Raw genomic sequence first — 22440 nt, 5'->3', positions numbered from 1 at the left:
TAAAATCATAAAACTAAACTGGGTACAAATTTCCAGAACTGGGGTGCCTGGCTGGCTCAGTCTGTAGAGCATGTGACTCTTGATCTTGGAGTCATGAGTTTGAGCCCCGTGTAGGGTGTAGAGATTACTAAAAAATAAATTGTAAAAAATAATTTCCAGAACTAATAGAAAAACTGGTTTCAAGCAGAGCAAGTTGTATGGGGCTGAACGAACTTATGAGGATGATTATAATTTTTTACTTTTTGTTTGAAACACTGCTGACTGCTTAATGTTTTATTCTTCCTAACTTAAGGAAATGTCTTCTCTTAAATTATCTGTGACTTACAGCAATTTGCTAAAGTATAGATTTGTAAACAAAGATGAAATATTTAACCTGTTCTCTGCACCTATTCCCTCCAGAATTCAGAAACTCTTAAGTATTCTTTTCTTTTTTTTTTTTTTTTAAGATTTTATTTATTTATTCATGAGAGACACACAGAGAGAGAGAGAGGGCAGAGACACAGGCAGAGGGAGAAGCAGGCTCCATGTAGGGAACCCAATGTGGGACTTGATCCTGGGACTCCAGGATCACATCCTGGGCCAAAGGCAGGTGCCAAACCGCTGAGCCACCCAGGGATCTCCTTGAGTATTCTTTTCACGCCAATATAGGTAGTTATTTGCATAGGTTCAGTAAGAATCTGTTCTCTTTGTAACAGGACACAACAGGAAACACTGGTTATATTATCAAGGGTTTAGCTTGAATGTCATATTTGAGAGAGACATGCAAAGACTCAGATATGACCACACTGCTCGGATAAATCCACCTGGAATCTTGCTCACACGGTTCTTGGCAGCCTTGTCAGGTAAGTAAGGAAGTCACTTCCTGGTAGGCCTACAAACCTCAGGATATTTGGGGGGAATCTCAAGAAGAGAGGAATTCACCCAAACTATAAGTATTGCAGGTAACATCTGATGACAATCCTCGGCTTGGCTTCCTGGCCTCAGAAGCTTTTAAAAGTTCAATCTGAAATACCTTTTTTTTTGGGGGGGGGTGTTGTTGTTGTTTGGTAGTTTTGTTTTGTTTTGTTTTTGGCTGGATTGTTTTAAGATTTTATTTATTTATTCATGAGAGACACGCAGAGAGAAGCAGAGGAGGCTCCCTGCAAGGAGCCTGATGTGGGACTTAATCTCAGGACCCCGGATCATGACCTGAGCCAAAGGCAGACGCTCAACCACTGAACCACCCAGGGCCCCCTCAATCTGAAATTCCTAATGAAAAAGTCCAAGCAAAGCAGCCTTTAAAAGAGTTTACATGGTCAATTGCTCTTCTTGCTGCGCTATGTAAATAATCAGACCTGGTTTAATAAAAACAAATCATTTTACTGTGATTATCTGGGAGGAAAAAAGTGATTATGGAGAGAAAAATTATGTTTGCACCTGTGTAGACATTAAATTCTAGTCTTGCTGTCTTTGAGGATTTGTTCTATACCTGTAAACTGGACTGGATCTCGAATTCTTCTAGCTGAAATATCTGGCTATGACTCTCCAAACTAATGTTTCCTATCCTCTCCCACCCTTCTGATTTGCAATCACTGGGAACAAAGCCTGCTCTCAAATCCCCATGGAAGGACCACCAGTTGTCCTCACTACTCAGATGGCAGCCACACATTAGTGACTTGAATGTTTGGTACACATCTCAGCTAAAGAAGGCTCCACCTGACATCCGGTCCTTTGCAGACCCTGGAGACCTCTGAAGCAAACTGATGAGGAAGAGAAGTAGCCACATCATAGATGTAAACTGCTTCTTTCCGAGATGCCAGATCAAGCCCTCATACTGTAAACATGAAACACTCTTTTCTCTTTCTTCTCCTTTACACTGGCATTGGCCTTGAAAGATAACACCATCTTTTGTATCTCCTGGGGTAACCTTTCAGACTGCTGGATCTGTCATAAAAAAACTCCTATCTGTCCGTGATGCTAGAGACCTCTGGTCCTCCCTGTGACCAATCTCCTTTCTAACTATTCCTCCCTCCACCTTAGAAGTCACTTAAGAAATCTCTCATGGCCACAGCATCCAGTGCCTTGTTTTATCTTTCTCCAATTATAACTGCACCTGCCCAATTAAACACAAATAAATATGCACATCATAGGACAGTTACACCCCCACGTTCTTATGATTATCTAAATCGGATGGAAAGTCACAAAAACATCTCACCAGTGGTTGCCATCTTTGCAAGGCCAGTGTTGTTCCCAATGATAGCATAGCTCTGGATGATCTCTTGGCTGAACAAGGAGGTGCCTGTGCCGTGGCCAACACCACCTGATGCACTTGGACTGACATTTCTGGGGAAGCCCTGAAACTCAGCTACATAAAGTCACTGAATAAGCCACTACACTCACAAAAGTGGCTCCTTCAGGTTTAGGGTCTTTGACATGATCGATTTGGATTGGTTTGGGTCTTGGGGACCATGGCTTGGAAGTGAACTCCAGATGCTCGGAATGATCCTGTTCATAATCACTAGAGCTATCGCCCTTGCAGGGTGCATGTTTACAGCTGCTGACCACCAAGCCCACAAGCTCCCGAGAAATGGAGGGTCAGAGAAGGAGCTAAGACTGACCCACTTACACGTTGTGAGCCTGGTCAGGACCCGTGGATAGCACACAGGATCAGCAAACACTGTGAGGCCTCCAGAGTCCAAGTAGGGAGTGGCACCAAAGCCTCAACTTCTGATCATATCCTCAGGTAGGCTGTTCAAAATTAAAAATAATTTTAGGCACCATACAGTCACTGGGGTCCTTGAGAATCTGCAAACATTTTTTGAGCCGGACCAGCTGCAAGTGCTGGTCCCAGCCATGAAGCTTTGGAAGGCTGTTTGCCATCTGTAGTGGCTGGAATGTTCCCAGCCATTACTGCTCAGTTTCTGCTTTCCAGAGGAGAGGCCTTCTCTCAAGGGCCCCATAAAGCCCCTGAAGCAGAAAGGAGCTCCTAGGAGACAGGGCAGAGGGGCCTGGGGATGAATCAAAGGGCCCTGGGAGTGGGGTGGGGGACAACGAGTCCCCCCCTCCAGGACTGGCACTCCTCATTTCTCCTTGACACCAAAAGGGGAAGGACTGCCGTATGACAGAAGTGGGTAGCTCTGAAGGAAGTTTCCAGAACCAGCAGGACCCTCAGAGGGACCCTGGGGTGCCAGGGACGGCAGGGAGATACATGCTCTGGGCTGATGGGAAGTCTTGGCCGGTGGACCTAGGGCGGGGAAGGCAGCCATAGAGGAGGAGGGCTGGGCCCCACCCACGCCCACACGGGAGTTGGTCCCCGCGGCTCCACAGTGACCACCCAGACTGCGGATCCCCCCCGCCCGCCCCAGTGTTGAAAAGACACAAGGGGACGCCCGTTTCAACGTGGGAGAGCAGGTGGTGACCTGGAGCGGACAGGAAGGGGCACAGCATCCAGGGGCCGGGCGAGGGGTCCCCCCACTCGGACAGCACAGACACCCCTCCTTCGGGTCCAGCGCAAGGAAGCCGCGGTGCCGGGGTGGGGGGGGTGGGGGGGGTGGGCAGGCACCGTGGACTTGCTGGAAACCCCCTCCCCCGCCCCGCCTGGCCGCACCACCGGGTTCTGGAGGCCTTCCTGGCCGCAGGGGTGCGGAGGAGGTCGCAGCGCAGGAGCCGGGGGCTGGGGCGGCGGGCGGAGGGGGCGGGGGGGGAGAAGCCGCAGCCCCGCGCCGCTGGGCAGTCCAGCAGGGAGCGCCAGCCCCGCACGGCCGGCCGCAGGTCCCCAGCGGCGCGCGGGGCGCGGGGCGCGGGGCGCGGGGCGCGGGGCGCGGGGCGGGCACCGGCGGCCGCTCAGGCCCGGGCTGGGGCGCAGGGGTCGGCCGCAGGTCCCGGGAGGCCGAGGCGCCCCCGGCCGCACCCCGCGCCGGGCTCGGCGGTCGCTGGGATGGGAGCCGGCGGCTCTCTCCTGGGCCCTGGCGTCGGAAGCTTCCTAACGTCGAGCTCGCGTCCCTGCGCCGGAGGGGCCCTCCCTGCGGGCGCCGAGACGGGCCCCGCCCGCTCCGGCAGCCGGACTGCGCCACGCGAGCCTGCGGATCCCGGCAGCAGCCGCGGCCGCCGCGGGGGGCGGGGCCTGGGCCTGGGGGCGGGGCCCGGGCCTGGGGGCGGGGCCTGGGCCTGGGGGCGGGGCCTTAGGCTCCGCTCCGCCCCGCCCCCCGTCCCCACCGCGGCTCCGCCCGCGGCGCGCTGACAAGAGCCGGGAGCCGCCGCCGCCGCCGCCGCCGCCTCGGAGGAGCCGCGCCGGAAGCGAGAGCGGGAGCGGGGCCGCCAGCCGCCGCCATGGGGAACCGCGTCGCGCGAGAAGACTTCGAGTGGGTCTACACCGACCAGCCCCACGCCAGCCGGCGCCAGGAGATCCTGGGTGAGGCCGGGCCCGCGCCCCGTTATGTGCGCGCGGCCTCCCGCCGCCGGGGCGCGCTCTCCGCGTCGGCCTGGCGCCCCCGCGCCCGCGGCCCGTTAAGAGCCGGTGGGGGTTCCCGGCGGGCGCGGGGTCCCGGCGGGGGGGCTTCCGGGGGGTTCCCGGCGGGGGGGCTTCCGGGGGGGCAGGGCCCCGGCGGGGTTGGGGCTCCAGGAGGTTCCTGGCGGGGGGGACTCCCGAGGGGGTGGGGGCTTCCGGGGGGCAGGGGCCCGGCGGGGGGGAGTCGCAGGGGTCGCAGGGGCCCCGGCGGGGTTGGGGCTCCAGGAGGTTCCTGGCGGGGGTGGGGGCTTCCGGGGAGGGGGGCAGGGGTCCCGGCGGGGGTTCCCGGGGGCGGGGAAGTCCAGGGCTTTCCCGGAGGGTGGGGGTCCCGGCGGGGCTCGGCAGGTCCTGCGGCTCGGAGCCCCTCGGGCGGAGGCCGGGGCGCGGGGCAGGGCGTGGTCCTGGGCTCGTGGGCCCTGCGCGGCTGCGCTGCCCGGGGCGGGGGCGGGGGCGGGGGCGGGCGGCGGCGCGCTGGCTCGGGGCGGGGGGCGGGGGGCGCGGGAGCCGGGCCGCGAGCCTGGGGCCCCGGGAGGCCAGGCCGCGGCGCTCCCTCGCTCCCTCGCTCCCTCGCTCCCTCGCTCCCGGCCTGGGGGCCGGCGGGTCTGCGCTGGGAGGACCGGCCGGCTCCTCCCCGCAGGCTGATTCAGGAACCCCGGCGCCCGGCGCACTAGGCCTCGGCGGGCCCGCGGGAGGGGGGCGGGCCTCGTCCGGGTGGGCTGCAGCCGCTAGGTCGGTGACGAGGTTACAAGCGTACGTGGCCTCCCAGGCAGATGCTCTCCACCCCTTGGGAAAAGCCAGGAAACCAACGGGCGCTAAGTCGAATAGGACGAATGAAGCCTCCCCCACAGTCCTTACCTACTTTCCTTCTCAGCGTCCATTTGCCCAGTGAAAAGAGAAAGCCAGCCTCTGATTTTTTGCTGGGGTGTCTGAACTTAGCAGTGTCAATGCTTTTACAAATAGGAGTCGGGGGCAGCCCCGGTGGCCCAGCGGCTTGGCGCCTGCCTTCGGCCCGGGGTGTGATCCTGGAGACCCGGATCGAGTCCTGTGTCGGGCTCCCTGCATGGAGCCTGCTTCTCCCTCTGCCTGTGTCTAAGAAAAAAACAAATAGGAGTCAGTAGGTTCAGCCTAGATGGATCTTTAAAAAATGGAATCCATAAATCGGTAGCTTGAAGCTGTACAGTTGCTATTCAGGATAGCCTTTCAAGAGACTGGTTACTGGATGCGTGCTTTCTTTTTATTTTTAATTAAAACGTGTATTTTGCAAATCACACAGCAGAGACAGCATCTGATACATTCTGTCTATGCTTTAGACAATCAGCATGCTCCATAAGAACAGGCTGGTGTCCACCTTGTAAAAATCCCACACCTCAGTCCTGGAACTGAGCCAGTGATTTAAAATTCAGATAATCAAGGAAGTGAAAAGGTGCTTATTGATGCTTATCTTGACAATTAGCCTTTTCCCACAGACTTAACATCACTGAACCATTTCACGGAAAGGAAAAAGATGACAGGTTTCTCAGTGAAAATAGAATCCTTTTCCCTGCAGGTGCAAATACTGCTCAGTGTTCCATTTCAGGAGTGGAGCTAGAATAACCTCAGGAAAGATGAGAGTACTAAAATGAGAAGAGATATTTCTGGAAATGGTTGGGTTTTGGGGCGGGGGTGGGGGGAGCCATTAGAGAACATGGATATATTTTTTAACAACAGACATTTATGCTAAATTTACCTTTGGGGTTATAGTATAATTTCATTTTTTTTTAAAGATTTTATTTATTTGAGAGTGCACGAGAGAGCAGAAGGACAGGGAGAAGCAGACTCCCTGCTGAGCAGGGAGCCCGACTCAGGGCTTGATCCCAGGACCCTGAGATCATGACCTGAGCCGAAGGCAGACACTTAACCCACTGAGCCTCCCAGGTACCCCTATTCTGGACATTTCTTATAAGTGAAATTATACAATTCTTGGTCTTTTGTGACTGCTTTCTTTCCCTTATAATGTTTTCAAGGTTCATCTATGCTGTAGCTTGTTGGTATTTTATTCCTTTTAGTGGCCAAGTAATATTCCATTGTATGGCTGTTCACATTTCATTTATTCATTCTTCAGTTGCTAGACTGTAGGGTTGTTTTCACCTTGTGACTCTTACAAATAATGCTTCTATGAACACGTACATGGAAGTTATTATTTTTTTAAATTATATTTATTTATTTGAGAGAGTGAGAGACCATGAGCAGGGAGGAGGGGCAGAGGGAGAGGGATAAGCAGGCTCCCCACTGAGCAGGAAGCCAGGGACTTGGGGCTCCATCCCAGGATCCTGAGAGCATGACCTGAGCCAAAGGCAGATGCTTCAGGTACCCCTCACATGGAAGTTATCAGATGGATGTGTTTTCATTCCTCTTGGCTAGCTGCCCAGGAGTGGACTTACTGGGTCATTGGTAGCTCTCTGTTTAGCATTTTGAGGAACGGCCAGATTCTTCCAAACCAGCTGCACCATTTTATATTGTCAGCAGCAACATGTGTGGGTTCCGGTTTCTTCATATCCTGGTTACTGCCCATCTTTTTTCATGATAACCATTCTAGCATGTGTGAAGTGGTGTCTCATTTTGGTTTCAGTTTGTGTTTTCCTAATGACTAACGTTGAGCATCTCTCATGTGCTCACTGGCCGTTTGTCACTTAGGTTTTTGGTATATTATCTAAGAAATCATGAAGGCTGTAGAGATTTACTTGTGTTACGAGTTTTATAATTTTCTTGTGTTGAGGTCTGTGATCTGTTTTGAGGTAATTTCTGAGTATGGTGTGAGGAAGGGGTCCAACTTCATCCTTTTGCATGTTGATAACCAGCACTGTATGTTGCAACAAGTCTTCTTTCCCTATTTAATTGTATCAGTACCAGGATCCCTGGATGGTCAGCGGTTTAGCGCCTGTCTTTGGCTCAGGGCGTGATCCTGGAGTCCTGGGATCGAGTCCCCGCATTGGGCTTCCTGCATGGAGCCTGTGTCTCTGCTTCTCTCTCTCTCTCTCTCTGTCTCTCATGAATAAGTAAAATCTTTTAAAAAATAATTGTATCAGTACCCTTGTAGTATTGATTTTTGTGTACTAAAATAAGCTTTGCAAACATTTGGTACAGAACTACTTGGAGCAGCTTGATTTGTCTGAGAGAACTATGCATGTGTGTTTCATCATTTTAAAATACCCATAAAATGTATACTGCCTTCCATCCTTTCTCAGATGTGTCAATTTAATCACGTTTTATATAAGGTAAAAATGTTGGAGCCCTGTCTAAATCGAAATACATAGAGTTATTACTTACTGAATGAACTATTCAATGAGTTATTTCTTATCCACTAACAGTTTTTCTGTTGTTGAAGAACTGCTCCCCAAATGCTCAGATTTTAATGAATGACTCGATTGAACTTTAAAAAAAAAATTTTTTTTTTTTTTTAGTTATTCATGAGAGACACACAGAGAGAGAGAGGCAGAGACACAGGCAGAGGGAGAAGCAGGCTCCATACAGGGAGCGTGATGTGGGACTCAATCTTGGGTCTCCAGGATCAGGCCCTGGGCTAAAGGCAGGCACTAAACCACTGAGCCACCCGGGCTGCCCTCGATTGAACTTTTCATTTGGTTTTAGACTAATTCACTTCTGGGCCTATAGGGTTACTTCTCTCTCTTTTTTTTTTTTTTTTTTTTGGTCTATTGCCTACAAAATTACTAACGATAAGATGAATTAAACCAACAAAGATCAGAGGTTAGGAGAGAGAAAATGGGTTAGCACCACTCTCACATCTTATATGTAAACCTGGACTTCAGTAGCTTCCTGCCTTGCAGTGTAAGCTTTGAATTCCTCACTTCACACGTAGAGAAAAGAGGATGAAGCTGCTCTTTTCCTTTGTCTTTTCAAAAACATTCTGAATGACCTAACTCAAAAAAAAAAAATGAATAAATAAATAAATAAAAAGGTCCTTCCTCCTCATGCTGTTGTGGGTCAGACCTACTCAGCAACACATAAAACCAGAGACACTCATCACACCTGGTCCTCCCTCTGCGGGCGGTAAGATCCAGGGAATGGTCTGCGTTTGCCCTTACAGGACACTTGCCTGAAATGCAGAGCTTTTGCAGTTGGCTTTTTTCATCATTCTTAAATATTTGCATGTAGATTCAACAAAGCAGATAAGAATCTAACAAATGAGTACTGTGCAGTCATCACACAGAAGTGAGCAATATGGAAAGTGGGATCTTAAATCAGTAGAATTCTTTGTACATTATCCTGATTTCCTGATGACTGTCAGAAATCCACACTGGCAAAAATCTTAGCCACTTGAATGTCTAAACATCAGGAAATGGGTAGAAGTTACAACTGGCAACTAGAAGCGATTCAGTCATTATAAAGGAAATTATAAGTACGTGTCCTCTATATCAACTCTATATCATGTTGAAGTGTGCAACTACATTGCATATACATTATACATAAGTAGATACATCTGTTGTACTGTCAGACACTGGAATAGGTTATCAGACTGTGATTGCAACTTTGCAAAACTTAATCAATTTACTATACAAAGAACTGGTAGGGGTGAAAAGGGAATTGGATGACACGACATCTTTACCTTATTTGTAATTTTCTGTTCCTGTGGAGAGTCTAGATTCTGAGGCTAATTTTTCCTGAACAAATTCTCAATTTGTTGTGACACAGTATTTAGTAACTTCTCTATTGGATTATACTCCTCCCTGTAGTGGAGAAAGTCTCTAATGAAGGGCGTATAATGATTTGGAAAAAGAAAAAAATTAATGTGTTAATTTAATGGGTGTTGTTTTAATTATAATTACAGAACTAGTGAGTGCTCTTTTAAGTTCTTGGTTGTTTTTTTTTTTTTTTTTCCTTCTTTACAGCAAAGTATCCAGAGATAAAGTCCTTGATGAAACCTGATCCCAACTTGATCTGGATTATCACCATGATGGTTCTCACCCAGCTGGTTGCATTCTACCTCGTGAAAGACCTGGACTGGAAGTGGGTCATATTTTGGGCGTACGCCTTCGGCAGCTGCATAAACCACTCTGTGACTCTAGCTATTCATGAGGTCTCTCACAATAGCGCCTTCGGCCACTACAGAGCTATGTGGAATCGCTGGTTTGGAATGTTTGCTAATCTTCCTATTGGCGTTCCATATTCAATTTCCTTTAAGAGATATCACATGGACCATCATCGCTACCTTGGGGGTGATGGCATTGATGTGGATATTCCCACTGATTTTGAAGGCTGGTTTTTCTGTACCACTTTCAGAAAGTTTATATGGGTTGTCCTTCAGCCTCTCTTTTATGCTTTTCGACCTCTGTTCATCAACCCCAAACCGATTACCTACTTGGAAATTATTAATACTGTGATCCAGGTCATTTTTGACATTACAGTTTACTACGTTTTCGGAATCAAATCTTTGGTCTACATGTTGGCAGCATCCTTACTTGGTCTAGGTTTGCACCCAATTTCTGGACATTTTATAGCCGAACATTACATGTTCCTAAAGGGACATGAAACCTACTCGTATTATGGGCCTCTAAATCTGCTCACCTTCAATGTGGGTTACCATAATGAGCACCATGACTTCCCCAACATTCCCGGAAAAAGCCTTCCACTGGTAAGTAAAGAGTTTTGAAACATACTCGAATTTCTGATGGTTATAAGACCACAATCAGTCTCAACCTGCCTGTTTTATTTTATTTTTATTTTTATTTTTATTTTTATTTTTATTTATTTACTTTTAAAGATTTTATTTATTTATTCACAAGAGACATAGAGAGAGGCAGACACAGGCAGAGCCTGATGTGGGACTTGATCCCGGGTCTCCGGAATCCGGCCGTGGGCTGAAGGCAGCGCTAAAGCGCTGAGCCACCAGAGCTGCCCATGCTGCCTGTAAAGGAATCTTGGGGGGACGCTTGGTGGCTCAGCGGTTGAGCACCTGCCTTCAGCCCAGGGCATGATCCTGGAGACCCGGGATCGAGTGCCACATCGGGCTCCCTGCATGGAGCCTGCTTCTCCCTCTGCCTGTGTCTCTGCCTCTCTCTCTCTTTTTCTCTCTCTCTCTCTCTCTCTCATGAATAAATAAATAAAATCTAAAAAATAAAAACAATAAAAGGAATCTTGGTGTGGGGGGAGCATGCCTGAGGGACTTAATCAGTGAAGCGTCTGCCTTTAGCTCAGATCATGATCTCGGGGTCCTGGGATTGAACCCCCACATCCACCCAGTCAGGCTCCCTGCTCAGTGAGGAGCCTGCTCCTCCCTTTCCCTCTGCGCCTCCCCCTGCATGTGCGCAAGCACACACACGCTCTGTCTCAAATAAATAAAATCTTTTTTTTAAAAAAAGGTTCTAGTATATTTTGCCACTGATCAAAGCCACTGATCAAAAGCCAACAACCAAGTTCAATCCTGAGTGTGCCACCCTCGAGTCTTTGGGGCTCGGTCTCGGAGTCTCTCACCCAGTGGTGGCCCTCGGGTCCAGAGTGCTGGAGGATCTGCCGGCTTGTAAACTAAACCAGAGATTGAGAAAGGAGTCTCTTTAAGTGAGCTTTCATCACGTCGCTTTCATTGCTGTTAAATTGCTGGGCTTAACTCAGATTTATGTGCTGGCTTGTTGGGCAATGCAGGCGTCCCACGGAGTCGGCCTGCACGTGAACGCCGGCAGTCAGTTCCTGAGCAGACTCTCTGCAGGCAGGCCCGACCGCTCCCATTGCACGTTTCAGTGTAGTGTTTGTGGAGGACATGAGAGGACGCATTGGACCCCCATCCTTCTGTCCTCTGCCAAGGCCCACCTTCCTAACTTCACTTACCTTTCTGGTGAATTCTTCCCCCCCCCCCCAAAAAAAAGATTTTATCTGTTTATTCATGAGAAACACACAGAGAGAGGCAGAGACCTAGGCAGAGGGAGAAGGATACTCCCTGTGGGGAGCCTGATGTGGGACTCGATCCCAGGACCCTAAGACCATGACCTGAGATGAAGGCTGATGATTCACTGATTGAGCCACCCAGGTACACCATAAGGACCAACTATTGCCAAATATTTTATGCCATCATACCCACCCAATCGAATTTTATAGATTTCCTCATAAGTTTTTTTAACTATTGACTGATTACAAACACACACAAAGTGAGAACTAAGTGCGACCTCTGATTATTGATTGGATTTCCACTAGAGGAAAGAAAGCTCTAGAATGGACATTGGGTCCATGGGAAACTTTAAATCTGTACTACATCATAGAAAATATTGTGTTGATGTTAACTTTCTTGAGTGTGAAATATATGGTTTTGTAGGAGAATGTTTTTGTTCATAGGAGGTATGTGTTGAATATTGGGGTGGAATGTGAGAGGCCAGTTGTCACATGTCTGCATCTTACTCTCAGAAGGCTCAGCAGAGAAAGCACGCTATGTGGTATATGTCTGTGCAGAGACAGAAAGTGACTCAGTGGAAGTTGGCAGGCCTGGGTAAAGGGCATATGGGTGTCTGTTTTACTGCTCTTTCAACTTCTCTGTACGTGTCACGTTTTTCAAAATAAAATGTTTGGGGGAAAAACCATGCAACTGTCTAAAGACAAGTTTGAATCCCAGCTACTTTGTGTCACTCTGCCTGGCACAGGTCTGAAGACAGTGGGAGGCTTTTGTTCATCTCTTCCCTAAAGAAGTGAATTTTCACTTTTTACAGAGGATATAAAGCTGGTTGCCCTTTGAACAAAATCAGTTTTTCAATCCTAACCATAGAGAGTAGATTCTTGAACAACAGTGGTTAGGGTGCCAACTCCCCACAGGGTTGAAAATCCACATGGGACTTTTGACTCCCCTAAAGCCTAACTACTGAGAGTCCACTATTGGCATAAACAGACAATGCCTAACCGATGGCATAAGCAGTCAATTAACACATATTTCGTATGTTTTATGTGCTATATGCAGTGTTCTTGCAATGAGGTGAGCTCGAGAAAAGAAAATGCTAAGAAAATCATAAGGAAGTGAAGACACATTTACAGGACTACACTGTGTTTAGCAAAAATACTGTATACATAAGCCGTGCAGTTCAGACAGTGTTGTTCAAGGGTCAAATGTACCTTAGCTTACAGGTTTCTTTGTTAAAAAAAAATTTTTTTTAAGGCTTTTATTTATTTATTCATGAGAGACGGAGAGAGAGAGAGAGGCAGAGACACAGGCAGAGGGAGAAGCAGGCTCCCTGCGGGGAGCCTGATGTAGGACTGGATCCCAGGACTCTGGGATCACGCCCTAGGCTGAAGGCAGACACTCAACTGAGCCACCCAGGCTGCCCCCCAAAAAAATCTGTTTTTAAATTTTTTTAAGATTTTGTTTATTTGAGAGAGAGCTCAAGTGGGGGAGGGGTAGAGGGAGAAGCGGACTCCCCGCTGAGCATGGAGCTCGACATGGGGCTCGATCCCAGGACCCTGAGATCATGAAGGCAAGTGCTTAACCAACTAAGCCCCCCAGGCGCCCCAGCTTCCATGTTTCTTGACCAGTCCCCAAACTGAGAATGTGCTTGCCTCAGACATCACTTGACGTGAGGCAAGTGTCTGTCCTGGTCCTACTTGCTTCCTGCTGCCTCACTGCTGAGCTGCGCGGACAGGTGTCCTCAGAGTTCTGGTCTTCCCTTTCCTGCTCTTCATCTCAGGGGTATATCTGGGAGCATTCTATTCTGTGTCCTCAGCAAATCCCTGCTATTGATTGGATCATGGTATTGCAGGTGGTGTGATAATGTGCAGCGTTAATAGTGTGTGTGACGAGGTTTCTTGTAATAGCTTTATTGAGATATAATTTATTATTATATCTAGCTGTTTAAATGACAAAACATCAGAGCTTGTGGCAGAGAGTCTGTGATCTGAGAGGGTGGAGTACCTGTCCCTGTCGCAATGCAGATGGCTTTGGAATCCCTGAGCTCCTGCTCTTAGGGCTGAGTTTTGGGGACGGAGGAGGCCAGCGGGCTCGTGGTTTCTCAGTGTTTGTGGTGGGCATTTGTCTGCCACATTTAGTGGGACTCAGCCAGCACTCATTCTTGTGTGTTTTCTCTTGCAGGTGAGGAAGATCGCTGCCGAGTACTACGACAACCTCCCCCACTACAACTCATGGATCAGAGTACTGTATGACTTTGTGACAGATGACACCATAAGTCCCTACTCGAGAATGAAGCGCCATCAAAAAGGCAAGGTGGTCCTGGAGTGAAGGTCCTTAGAGTTGAAACCATTCCTCTGTGGCGCTTCACGGCGGCTAGAAAGTGGGATTGGAGCATGATTGATCTCAGCCTGGTGAAGCAGAGAAGCCCCTCTCATGGTTCCGGAGGGTGAGCTCCGAGGCCCCCAAGCTTCCTTGGCTTCCCACGGTCAGCCTGCCTAGCCCGCCTTCAGCTTTGCTCACAGGGAGCGTGTGCATTGTGTCATCACTGTGGAGGACAGTCTCCCTGGCGTCTGACATTTTGTAAGCATATCATAAAAAAAGCTATTTCTAGTACATTATTTTCACTATAAAGTTGTACTTTATTAAAACAGCTAATAAACTGAGCTATTAATCACAGTAGTATTTATCACATTTTCATACTTCACTGTGTTTATCTAATACGGTACTGGGGTGAGTTCACTTCAAAATGCCACCCCACCCCAAAAGATCTGGAAATCTCTTTTCCTATAAGCTGAATTTTTAGTTTTTACTATTGTACGTGAAACTGAAATGACACACTCCTGAATCCTGCATAGCCTATTCATAAATAAAGGACTTACTGCGTTCAGTCACGTCCAACATTGAACTTCTTTTTCAGATGCAGCGACTCTCAGAAGTAGCTCCACTGAGAGACTTCCATGTCATTTTATTGCAGCAGAAGCAGGGTGTGGTCTGATGGGAGGCAGCTGGCTTCGAGGGGCCAGCAGTCCTGGTTACCTGAACTGTGTCACTGGGGTAAATTGTGACATGGTGAAGTACTTTCTTTTTTTTATTAGAGAGGGAGAGGCAGAGGGAGAGAGAGAATCCCAAGCAGAATCCACACTCAGTAAGGAAGCCTGACGGGCTCAGTCCCATGACCCTGAGGTCAAGACCTGAAGCAAAATCAAGAGTCGGACACTCAACCAACTGGAACCATCCAGGGTCCCCATGGTGAAGTATTTTAAAAATAATAGATGGTATCAAAAACTCAAATAGTCTATTATTTGTACACAACCCCAAGCAACCTTATTGCGAGATGTTACGAAGTCCAACTTCTGTAATCACCAGCTTGTCCTCGGAGGGATAGGCAAACCTGCTCTACAGACCTCATTTCATCTCCACAGTACTTGCTTTCCCTTCCTGGCCCTCTAGCCTGGGAAGATTCCGGGGATCAGAACTATTGCTTAAGGAACCATCGCATGAATGGTGCAGAGTGATGATAGAACCAACTTTATAATTCAAGCACACTCGCTCAGTCACAGTGTCTGAAACACACCCATGGACCTGAGGCATGAAGTGGACTGTGTTGTCTGGCAAGCAGGCCTCCCATTCTCCTTGCCTGCAGAGCTTGAGCCGCTGGCTGAGCAGCACACGAACACTGACAGGTCCCGCGTCCCCACCTGGCCCCTCCTTCTCTGAGCCCTGTGGCTGTGGGGCCTCAGTGTCTACGTCTTCATCCTTCCCCAGAGCTGCTGTTGGCAGTCACATTACCACTTCTGGTTTGGGTGGTAGTCTCCTGACCAGTCCAGCTCCCGTCTGCCAACTCAGCCCATTGTTTCTGTTCCTGGCAGGGACTTTCTCAAAGAGAGAGCACGGACTCTGGGGGCGGGAGGAAGGCTGGGCCTCCGCGCCCTCAGAGCACAGGGTAGGGCATGAGAAATCCTTCTGCGGCTTTGCACAACTCCTGCCTCCACCTCCTTGTCTCCTGGTCTGGCTGGCTCGTCCTCGGAGCTCACACCAACCTTCTGCAGCCCATCCCCATTCCCCAGCAGGTCAAGTGCTGCTCTTTGGGACTCTCCAAATGATCCATGGCCCCACTGACTGCTTATGAATTTGCAGTCTGTTTCCCTATGAGGCGCTAACTCCCGAGGGACAGGAGAGACCTGTACTTCCGTTTGCCGAACCTCACAGAGTTAATGCATGCCTCCACAGTAGGCACATAATAAACGGGGAGCCACCTACAGAGCTGGTCCTTGAACCCGAACAAGGCACACAGGGGAGGGCATGTGGACAGCCTAGGAGTGCAGGCCACTCAGAACAGTGGACGTTTGTCAAGATCCCTACCGTCTGCTCAGCCCTCACTTCCCTACTCTCCATCCTGCTGGCTGGACACAGCCCTGTTCCTGTCTTCATTGTGAACAGAGAAGATGGGCTCAGCTAGACAGAGGCCTCTGCCTGAGGCCACAATGGGCAGGGCAGGACCTGCGGCTTGAACCGGGAGCTCCTGAGCCGGACGTGTTGGGTGAGCTGCACATGCTCACGCCCAGGCCCAGCATGGACAGGTGGGAAAGCTCGAGTTCCCTCCACTGCCTGCTTGACTCCTCCCACAAGCCTGCAGTTTGGGCTGCATCTCGGGGGATTTACTTCTAACAACCTCCAAGTCTTGTGTTTTGTTTTTATTAGAGTTTGGCTTTTTATAGAACATGTTATGAAAGATGTTTAATCAAAAGGACCGAAGTCCATGCCTTTCTCAGACTCCTCAGGTTCTCCCTTCTTTGTGTCCACTTCCTTTTCAGGGAGGGTGGTCGGCCGTAGTGGAGGGGGCAGAGCGGGCCACCAGTGTCCCCCATTGCCAGTGAGGCTCCCGATGTTGACAATGGCCGACGCCTTGGCCAACTAGCCTGGGCAGAAAGGGTCAATATTTTTGCTGACCACTTTAATGAGGGCATCACTCCTACCCTCTGTGGCCGTGCCCAGCACCTCATCATGGTGAGGCCACAGGCAGGCCAGCAGGGAGTGGCTGCCGGGTGTGGGCACCAGCTGAAGTGAGGGTCTTGGGAGGCCCGGGCTCCTCAGTAGAGGCTGAGCAAAGGGCCGCTCTAGAATGCTACCGTGGAACTTAATGCTTGCATTAGTTGCAAAAACCCATTTACTTATTCACTCCTCATGCACGTGGCCAGGCATTGCATCAGGCAGCGAGGCTGCAGAAAACGTTCAGGAGAGCTGACAGTGCAGCACTAGCCTGTGTGTGGGGTCAGCAGTCAGTGATGAAGGGCTGGACGCCTACAACCGGGGGGGGGGGGGCAGAGGGGAGGAGGGCACACGGCCACCAGCGACCCATGCCCAACCTGTAGGCCAGGGAGGGGCCCTGCCTGGGCTGGGGTGCGGGGGGACTGGGCCCAAGACATTGCCCCAAGGGCGCGCATGGGGCAGCAGAGTCTGGGCTCCTGCTCCCCTACCTGCTCCAATGACTCGGAGGCTCTGTTTGGACAAGGAAGTGTCTTGCTGGGAAGGTCTTCCAGGAGCCAAGCTTAGTCACTTGGAATGAAGCAAGGATGGGCCGGCCGACCCTGAGAACACTACCCTCGGAAACCCGAGGGCATTAAGCCCGAAGACCCTCTCGGGGGGCTGGGGGTCAAGGGGGCACAGAGGGAAGAGGGCAGCAAGTCACACAGGGCCGAGGCAGCTGACGGGGGAGCTGGCTGCAAACGAGGAGTGTGGCAATGTCCTGGGGCAGCCCTGATGGGGGAAGGTCAGGTCCGGCAGGTGTGCTTCGCTGGAAGGTTAGTGACAAGGTTGAGGGAAGGAGAATGGGAACGGCATCTGGGAAAAGGTGGGCCCCGTGGTGGCCAAGTCCACTCTGAAGTGATTCAGAGATTTGTGGAGCTCCCGACGACCCCATGGAGGGAAGGTGCCCGCCAGTCACGCATCGATGCCACTGGGGAGGTGGCCGCAACCACCGGCAGCCGTGACTTGGCGCACAACACCCGAGGCAAAGGGTCAGGACCCCGTCCTGAGTGGTCCTCCGTCCTGGCGCTCCTTTATGGGTTCGGGGCACACGCCTGGCGGTTCCTCCGCACAGGCAGACAGCGTGTTCATGGCCCACGGCCCTGAGTCGCGGACCCTCGGCCCAGGAAGAGCGGAGGCTCTGTGGGAGAGGCCTGGGAAAACTGCGAGGCCCTGGGCGGGTCAGCACTTCGCTGCTCTGGGGAGGGCTCTGCGGCCGGAACAGGCCCACGGGAAGGGCAAACGACACCCAAAAGAACAAACCGTGTGTGAGAGGGAACGGGACTGTCACGTGTTGTTAGTGGTTCAGGCCCCACATCGTCGTCCGGCGTAGTAGCCGAGATTTTCTGGCACAAGGGGGAGTCTCCCTTCCCAGCCTGACGGGCGCTGTGAGCTCCCACCTGAGGCCCCAGCAAAAGCCAAACCTCCAGGGTCCCTTGGGAGCCGCGCTGGCGCTGGCTGACAGATCCAGCGCCCAGAGCTCTGGGTCCTGGCGGGGCTTCACGGCCTCACACCTCCCACCCATCCCTCCCGTGACGGACCAGAGACGTGTGATCACTCGCTGAAAGATCTCTGCCCTCCTGGAAGGCAGCCACCATTGTGTCCCTTACGATCAGTGTCGAGTAGGCCATCTTCTCCTTGGCTGGAGGAAGACGAGAGCCAAAGTTAGGCAACTGGCAACAGGTGGCCAGCCTGCTCCCCGAGGTGGGGCGGAGCCACGGGCGGCTCCGACCCACACCTTCACCCCCACCTGCCTGAAGAACCAGTCTGGGTGCTGGGCCCTCCAGCCTGGAGCCCAGGGTCTGGCTGCGAGGATGCCCTTCTGCGCTGAGGGCCCGGCCCCACCGCTCGCCAGGCATCTCCCCTGCTTCCAAGGAGACACGCGAAGGCCACCACCAGCCGTCCCCGCAGCCAGCTGAGGTGGGAAATTGGTGGCACGGTCCCACCCCTGGTGGACCTGGTCCGTACAGATTGCGGAGAAACGTAAGCCAGGTGTAGGCTGGTCTTCACCGTTCACGGAACTACATGTCACTAAGCCAAACTAGTTTTTTGAGTAAAGGCTGATGCAGGAACTGCTTGTTCCCGAGAATCCTGCCGGGGGCTGACGGTGCGGGGGGCGGGGCTCCCGGGGGGCCATCGGCCCTCACACAGGTATCATCCTCATTTTGCGACCGAGGAAGCAAACAAATTTGGTCTACGACATTTCAATTTGGAGCCCTCTCCCCAATTAGTGTGACACCTGAAGTTTTCAAAGACAGGATCGGGTCCATACCTCCGAGGTCGCAGGGCCCCGGATGGGGGGTGCCTGTGAACTCCGTGAGCTTTCTCTGCAACGTGTCCCCGGCGTCTGGACACACGTCCAACCCAGCGGTTTTAGGAGTTGGCTCAGAAGCGCAGCCAACCGTCCCGGGGCCTCCTAGGAAGAGCAGGCACCCGGGGCCCAGTTTGCCAACAAGACAGGCAGGCAGACACGGGGATGCCCAGTCCCTGTGACTGGGAGGACAAGGGCAGCTTTGTAGAAGTGTCAGCTGCAGCCCCAGCTCCAGGGCCCGGGGCAGGGACCCCGCCCGGCCAGCTCGCCCCTGTTCGGTGGCACCTGGAGGACACCGTGTCACCTTGAGACATCTCAGAGAGCAACAAGGAAGGAAAACAGGACCTTGGTACCTGTGTATCTGCGGCAGGTTAGCTCACTTCCCTTCCCCACCATCCGTCTACCTCCCAGGGCTGCTGGCACCATTGTGGGATGGTCACTGCCTGGGTTGCGTGGGCATGGCTCCTGCAGCCACTGGGAACAGCAAGGTGTTGAAACCGGTCATCACGATCATTCCAAACCATAGCAGTTACTGTGTGTGGCCCAAACTCTCCTATGAGCTATTTTTTTTTTATTTTTTAGAAAACTATGGTAAAAACACATAACATAAAACTCACCCCGCTACCCATTTCTAAGTGTCCAGTTCTGTGGTGGTGCGTACGTTCTCATTGCTCTGTAGCCAATCCCTGGAATAGGTTCGCCCTACAACACGGACAGTCAACACCCGAGGCACGACTCCCTGTGTGCCCCTCACCACCCAGCACCCACTGCTCTGCTTCCTGTGAATCTGTGACTGGGGTGTTTCCTCTTTAAAACAAGCACAGCTTGGGGATCTCCGGGTGGCTCAGCGGTTTAGCACCTGCCTTCAGCCCAGGGTGTGATCCTGGAGGCCCAGGATCGAGTCCCATGTCGGGCTCCCTGCATGGAGCCTGCTTCTCTCTCTGCCTGTGTCTCTGCCTCTCTCTGTGTGTCTCTCATGAATAAATAAATAAAATCTTTAAAAAACAAAACAGAAAAACAAGCACAACTTGGGGCACCTGGATGGCTCAGTGGTTGAGCATTTGCCTTTGGCTCAGGTCATGATTTCAGGGGATCGAGTCCTGTGTCGGGCTCCCTGCTCAGTGGGGAGTTTCCCTCCCCCCCTGCTCATCCCTCTGCTTATGCTCTCTTTCTCTCTCTGTATCAAATAAATAGATAAAATCTAAAACTAAAACTAAAACAAGCACGACTCTCAAGTGCACATCCATGCCCACAAGAAAGGCTCTGTAGGAGCTGGGTTTTCTTTTCTTTTCTTTTTTCTTTTTTTCAGCATTCAAAATCTTTTTAATAACAAGGCAGGATCTGGGGTTAGTTTTTGTAGCCTCGGCTGGCCCTGCGGCCTCTGGCACGCTCTAACTTCCGGCCCTTGGATCTCACGTAGGGTTTGGTGTGGCTGTGTGGGGTTCTGGGGCCTTGCCAAAGTGTCTGTACACCTCTCGGCCCTTGCGTGGACCAGAGAGTAAGACGGTGCCACAGCCCTTGGGGGAGACCAGGGCCAACTGGTCGAAGGTGAGGATCTTGCCTCCAGCTTTGAGGATGCGGCTCCGGGCACGGCTACTCACGCGCAGTGCACACACCTTCAGCTTGGGCACCTCCTGGACACGCACATCATCCGTTATGGTCCCTACAACCACAGCTGTTTTGTTTTCCCGGCCAGGCTGTTTCATCTTCCGGATCATCCGGGAAAGGGACAGAGGTGGCCGGTTGGTGCGACTCATGAACAACCGCTTCAACACAACCTGGTTAAAGGTAGAGTTGGTTGGTCTGGCCAGACACCTGTACAGCTTGTCCAACAGTCTCAGGTAGATGTCCTGGCCCTTGGGCTCCTTGCGCCGAAACTTTCGGTCCTTGTTGTGGCGGATGTCGACTCCCGTGATGGTGCCTCCTGCTCAGCCAGGTCCGGAAAGAGCCAGGAGCTGGTTTTGAGGGGAGTAGCCAGGCACTGGTCAGAGGGGAGCCACCCCAACCTGGGCCAGACATTCCAGCAGCTGCATCTGGGAGACGGTGGGGACAGGCCCACAGTCCCCGGAAGGGGCTCGTCTCCAGGCGCACGCTGCCAGCCTGCTCCGCCCACCACCGGCTCCCGGGCCCAGGCTGTGCCTCCCTCCCTGGCCACCGCCCAGAGATCTCAGAGCGAGATCCCGGCAATTCCCAGGTTTCCGAGCTCCCTGGTTTGGACAGACACCTGTCCTCGTCTGGAAGGGCCCCCGAGGCGGGGTTTTCCAGCCTCTGCTTGTCGGGAACATGCTGAGTGCAGACGTGCCTCGGGCTGAGGGTGGGGCGGGCAGTGGGACGGGAGGACTGGCCACCCTCACGTCCTTGCCTGGGCGTCCCTCACACGCGTGTGGGCGAGCAGGTGCACACACTCGCACGCACACGCTCACACCTGCGTGTGCACGCTCGCACCCGCACACACGCACGTGGCATGTTGAGGCCCCTGCGCGGCCTCCCGATCTGCGGCCCAGAGACCAGGCCCCTTCCGTCCCGGCCCGCGGGGCTCGCGGGACCCGCTCTTCCCCGACGCTGTTCCTCACCCGCTGCCTGGCGTGGGTGGGCTTCCTCCTAAAGCCGACCTGACGCGAGAATGTGGGTCCACACAGCTTGGCTGGCGGGTGACCCCGGGCCACGGTGTCAGGGATGGACAGGCCTGGCCCTGGAGCCTGTGCGGCCTGCGGGCTCTGTGTTCACAACAGGCGTGGGCGGAGGGAGCCAGGTGGCCCCTGTCCCTCGCGGTCGGCGGTGTCTCCCGGGGACACTGCCCGTGTGCTGCAGGTCAGGGGACAGGGAAGCCGCTCGCAGACATGGCCCCATCTGAGGCCAGTGTGTCCCCAGGCCTCTGAACGGGCCTCCCTTGCCACAGGGTCACAGGGATGCGAGGCCTCGGCACGAGGTCAGCCTGGAGAGGGAGGAGTCCCACAGCCACGTGGCCCGGGTCCCTGTCGGGCCGCCACCCCTGGGAGATGAACACATCTGTTTTCCTGGGGTCACACGTGGTTTTCCAAGAGTGCCCACAAACACGGGTCTGATTTCTCCTGACGTGCACACGTCTCTGAGGCCGCCCTGCTCCGCCACCTGCTCTGCCAGTGACCAGGCCCTGGTGCCCCCAGCCCGGCCTCAGGAGCCCGCCGGGCCGACCTCTGCTCCCCAGCTGGGGGTGGGGCGCCAGGGGGCCTCGGGGTGCAGGGAACCCGGGCAGGCGGCCAACCCCACGCGGGTTCCCAGGGGCTGGCCGGCAGCCCTCACTCGGCCCACCTTCCACTCTCAGCCCCACTTGCCCCCAAATCATTCCAGGTCAGGGACAAATGTGTATGTCCTCCAGGGCTGGGGGTGGACACCCTGGGGGTGGGCGCCAGAGTTTCTCCTTTCCATGTACATGGAGAAGGAGCCATGGGGCCTGCGGCATGAAGCTGGGACCTGGTCTCCACTTCCTGGGCCCAGCAAGGTGACAAGTGGCCTCTGTTGTTCAAGCCACCAGTGTGTGTCTCCGTTGTGATCGGAGTTGACGGAGATGATGACAGCATGCAGCGTGTGTGGGAAAGTTCTGGGTGTTTTCACCAACGGCAAAGGAGATGGTTTATTTTTTTTCCCATTTTTAAAAAAGATTTTATGTATTCATTTGACAGATAGAGAGCGCACAAGTAGAGGGAGGGGCAGAGGGAGGGGGAAAAGTGGACTCCCCACTGAGCAGGGAGCCTGACGTAGGTC

General features: G+C 52.7%; 1 protein-coding gene, 1 long non-coding RNA gene and 1 pseudogene across 4 annotated transcripts; 1 reads left to right on the top strand and 2 right to left on the bottom strand.

Moving 5' to 3' along the window:
* Positions 1–961: 961 nt before the first annotated feature.
* Positions 962–5577, bottom strand: LOC119872559. Of its 3 annotated transcripts, none has more exons than XR_005362324.1 (2): positions 5342–5577; positions 962–2727 (listed from the first exon to the last, which is right to left on the bottom strand). It is a non-coding gene; the product is annotated as an uncharacterized LOC119872559 (long non-coding RNA). The 3 variants fall into 3 exon arrangements; XR_005362325.1 differs by lacking the exon at positions 5342–5577 and adding an exon at positions 3587–3670; XR_005362323.1 differs by lacking the exon at positions 5342–5577 and adding an exon at positions 3399–3506.
* DEGS1 (delta 4-desaturase, sphingolipid 1) lies at positions 4215–14247 on the top strand. The gene is made up of 3 exons (XM_038542888.1): positions 4215–4390; positions 9373–10115; positions 13542–14247. The coding sequence occupies exons 1-3, from the start codon at positions 4309–4311 to the stop codon at positions 13686–13688; spliced, it is 972 nt and encodes a 323-aa protein (XP_038398816.1). The 5' UTR covers positions 4215–4308; the 3' UTR covers positions 13689–14247.
* A 5781-nt stretch (positions 14248–20028) lies between these two features.
* On the bottom strand, positions 20029–21162 carry LOC119876416 (annotated as a pseudogene).
* Positions 21163–22440: the final 1278 nt, after the last annotated feature.

This window comes from Canis lupus, chromosome 7 (genome assembly GCF_011100685.1).
Source record: "Canis lupus familiaris isolate Mischka breed German Shepherd chromosome 7, alternate assembly UU_Cfam_GSD_1.0, whole genome shotgun sequence".
Lineage (NCBI taxonomy): Eukaryota > Metazoa > Chordata > Mammalia > Carnivora > Canidae > Canis > Canis lupus.
This window is presented reverse-complemented; position numbering and strand designations above follow the sequence as displayed.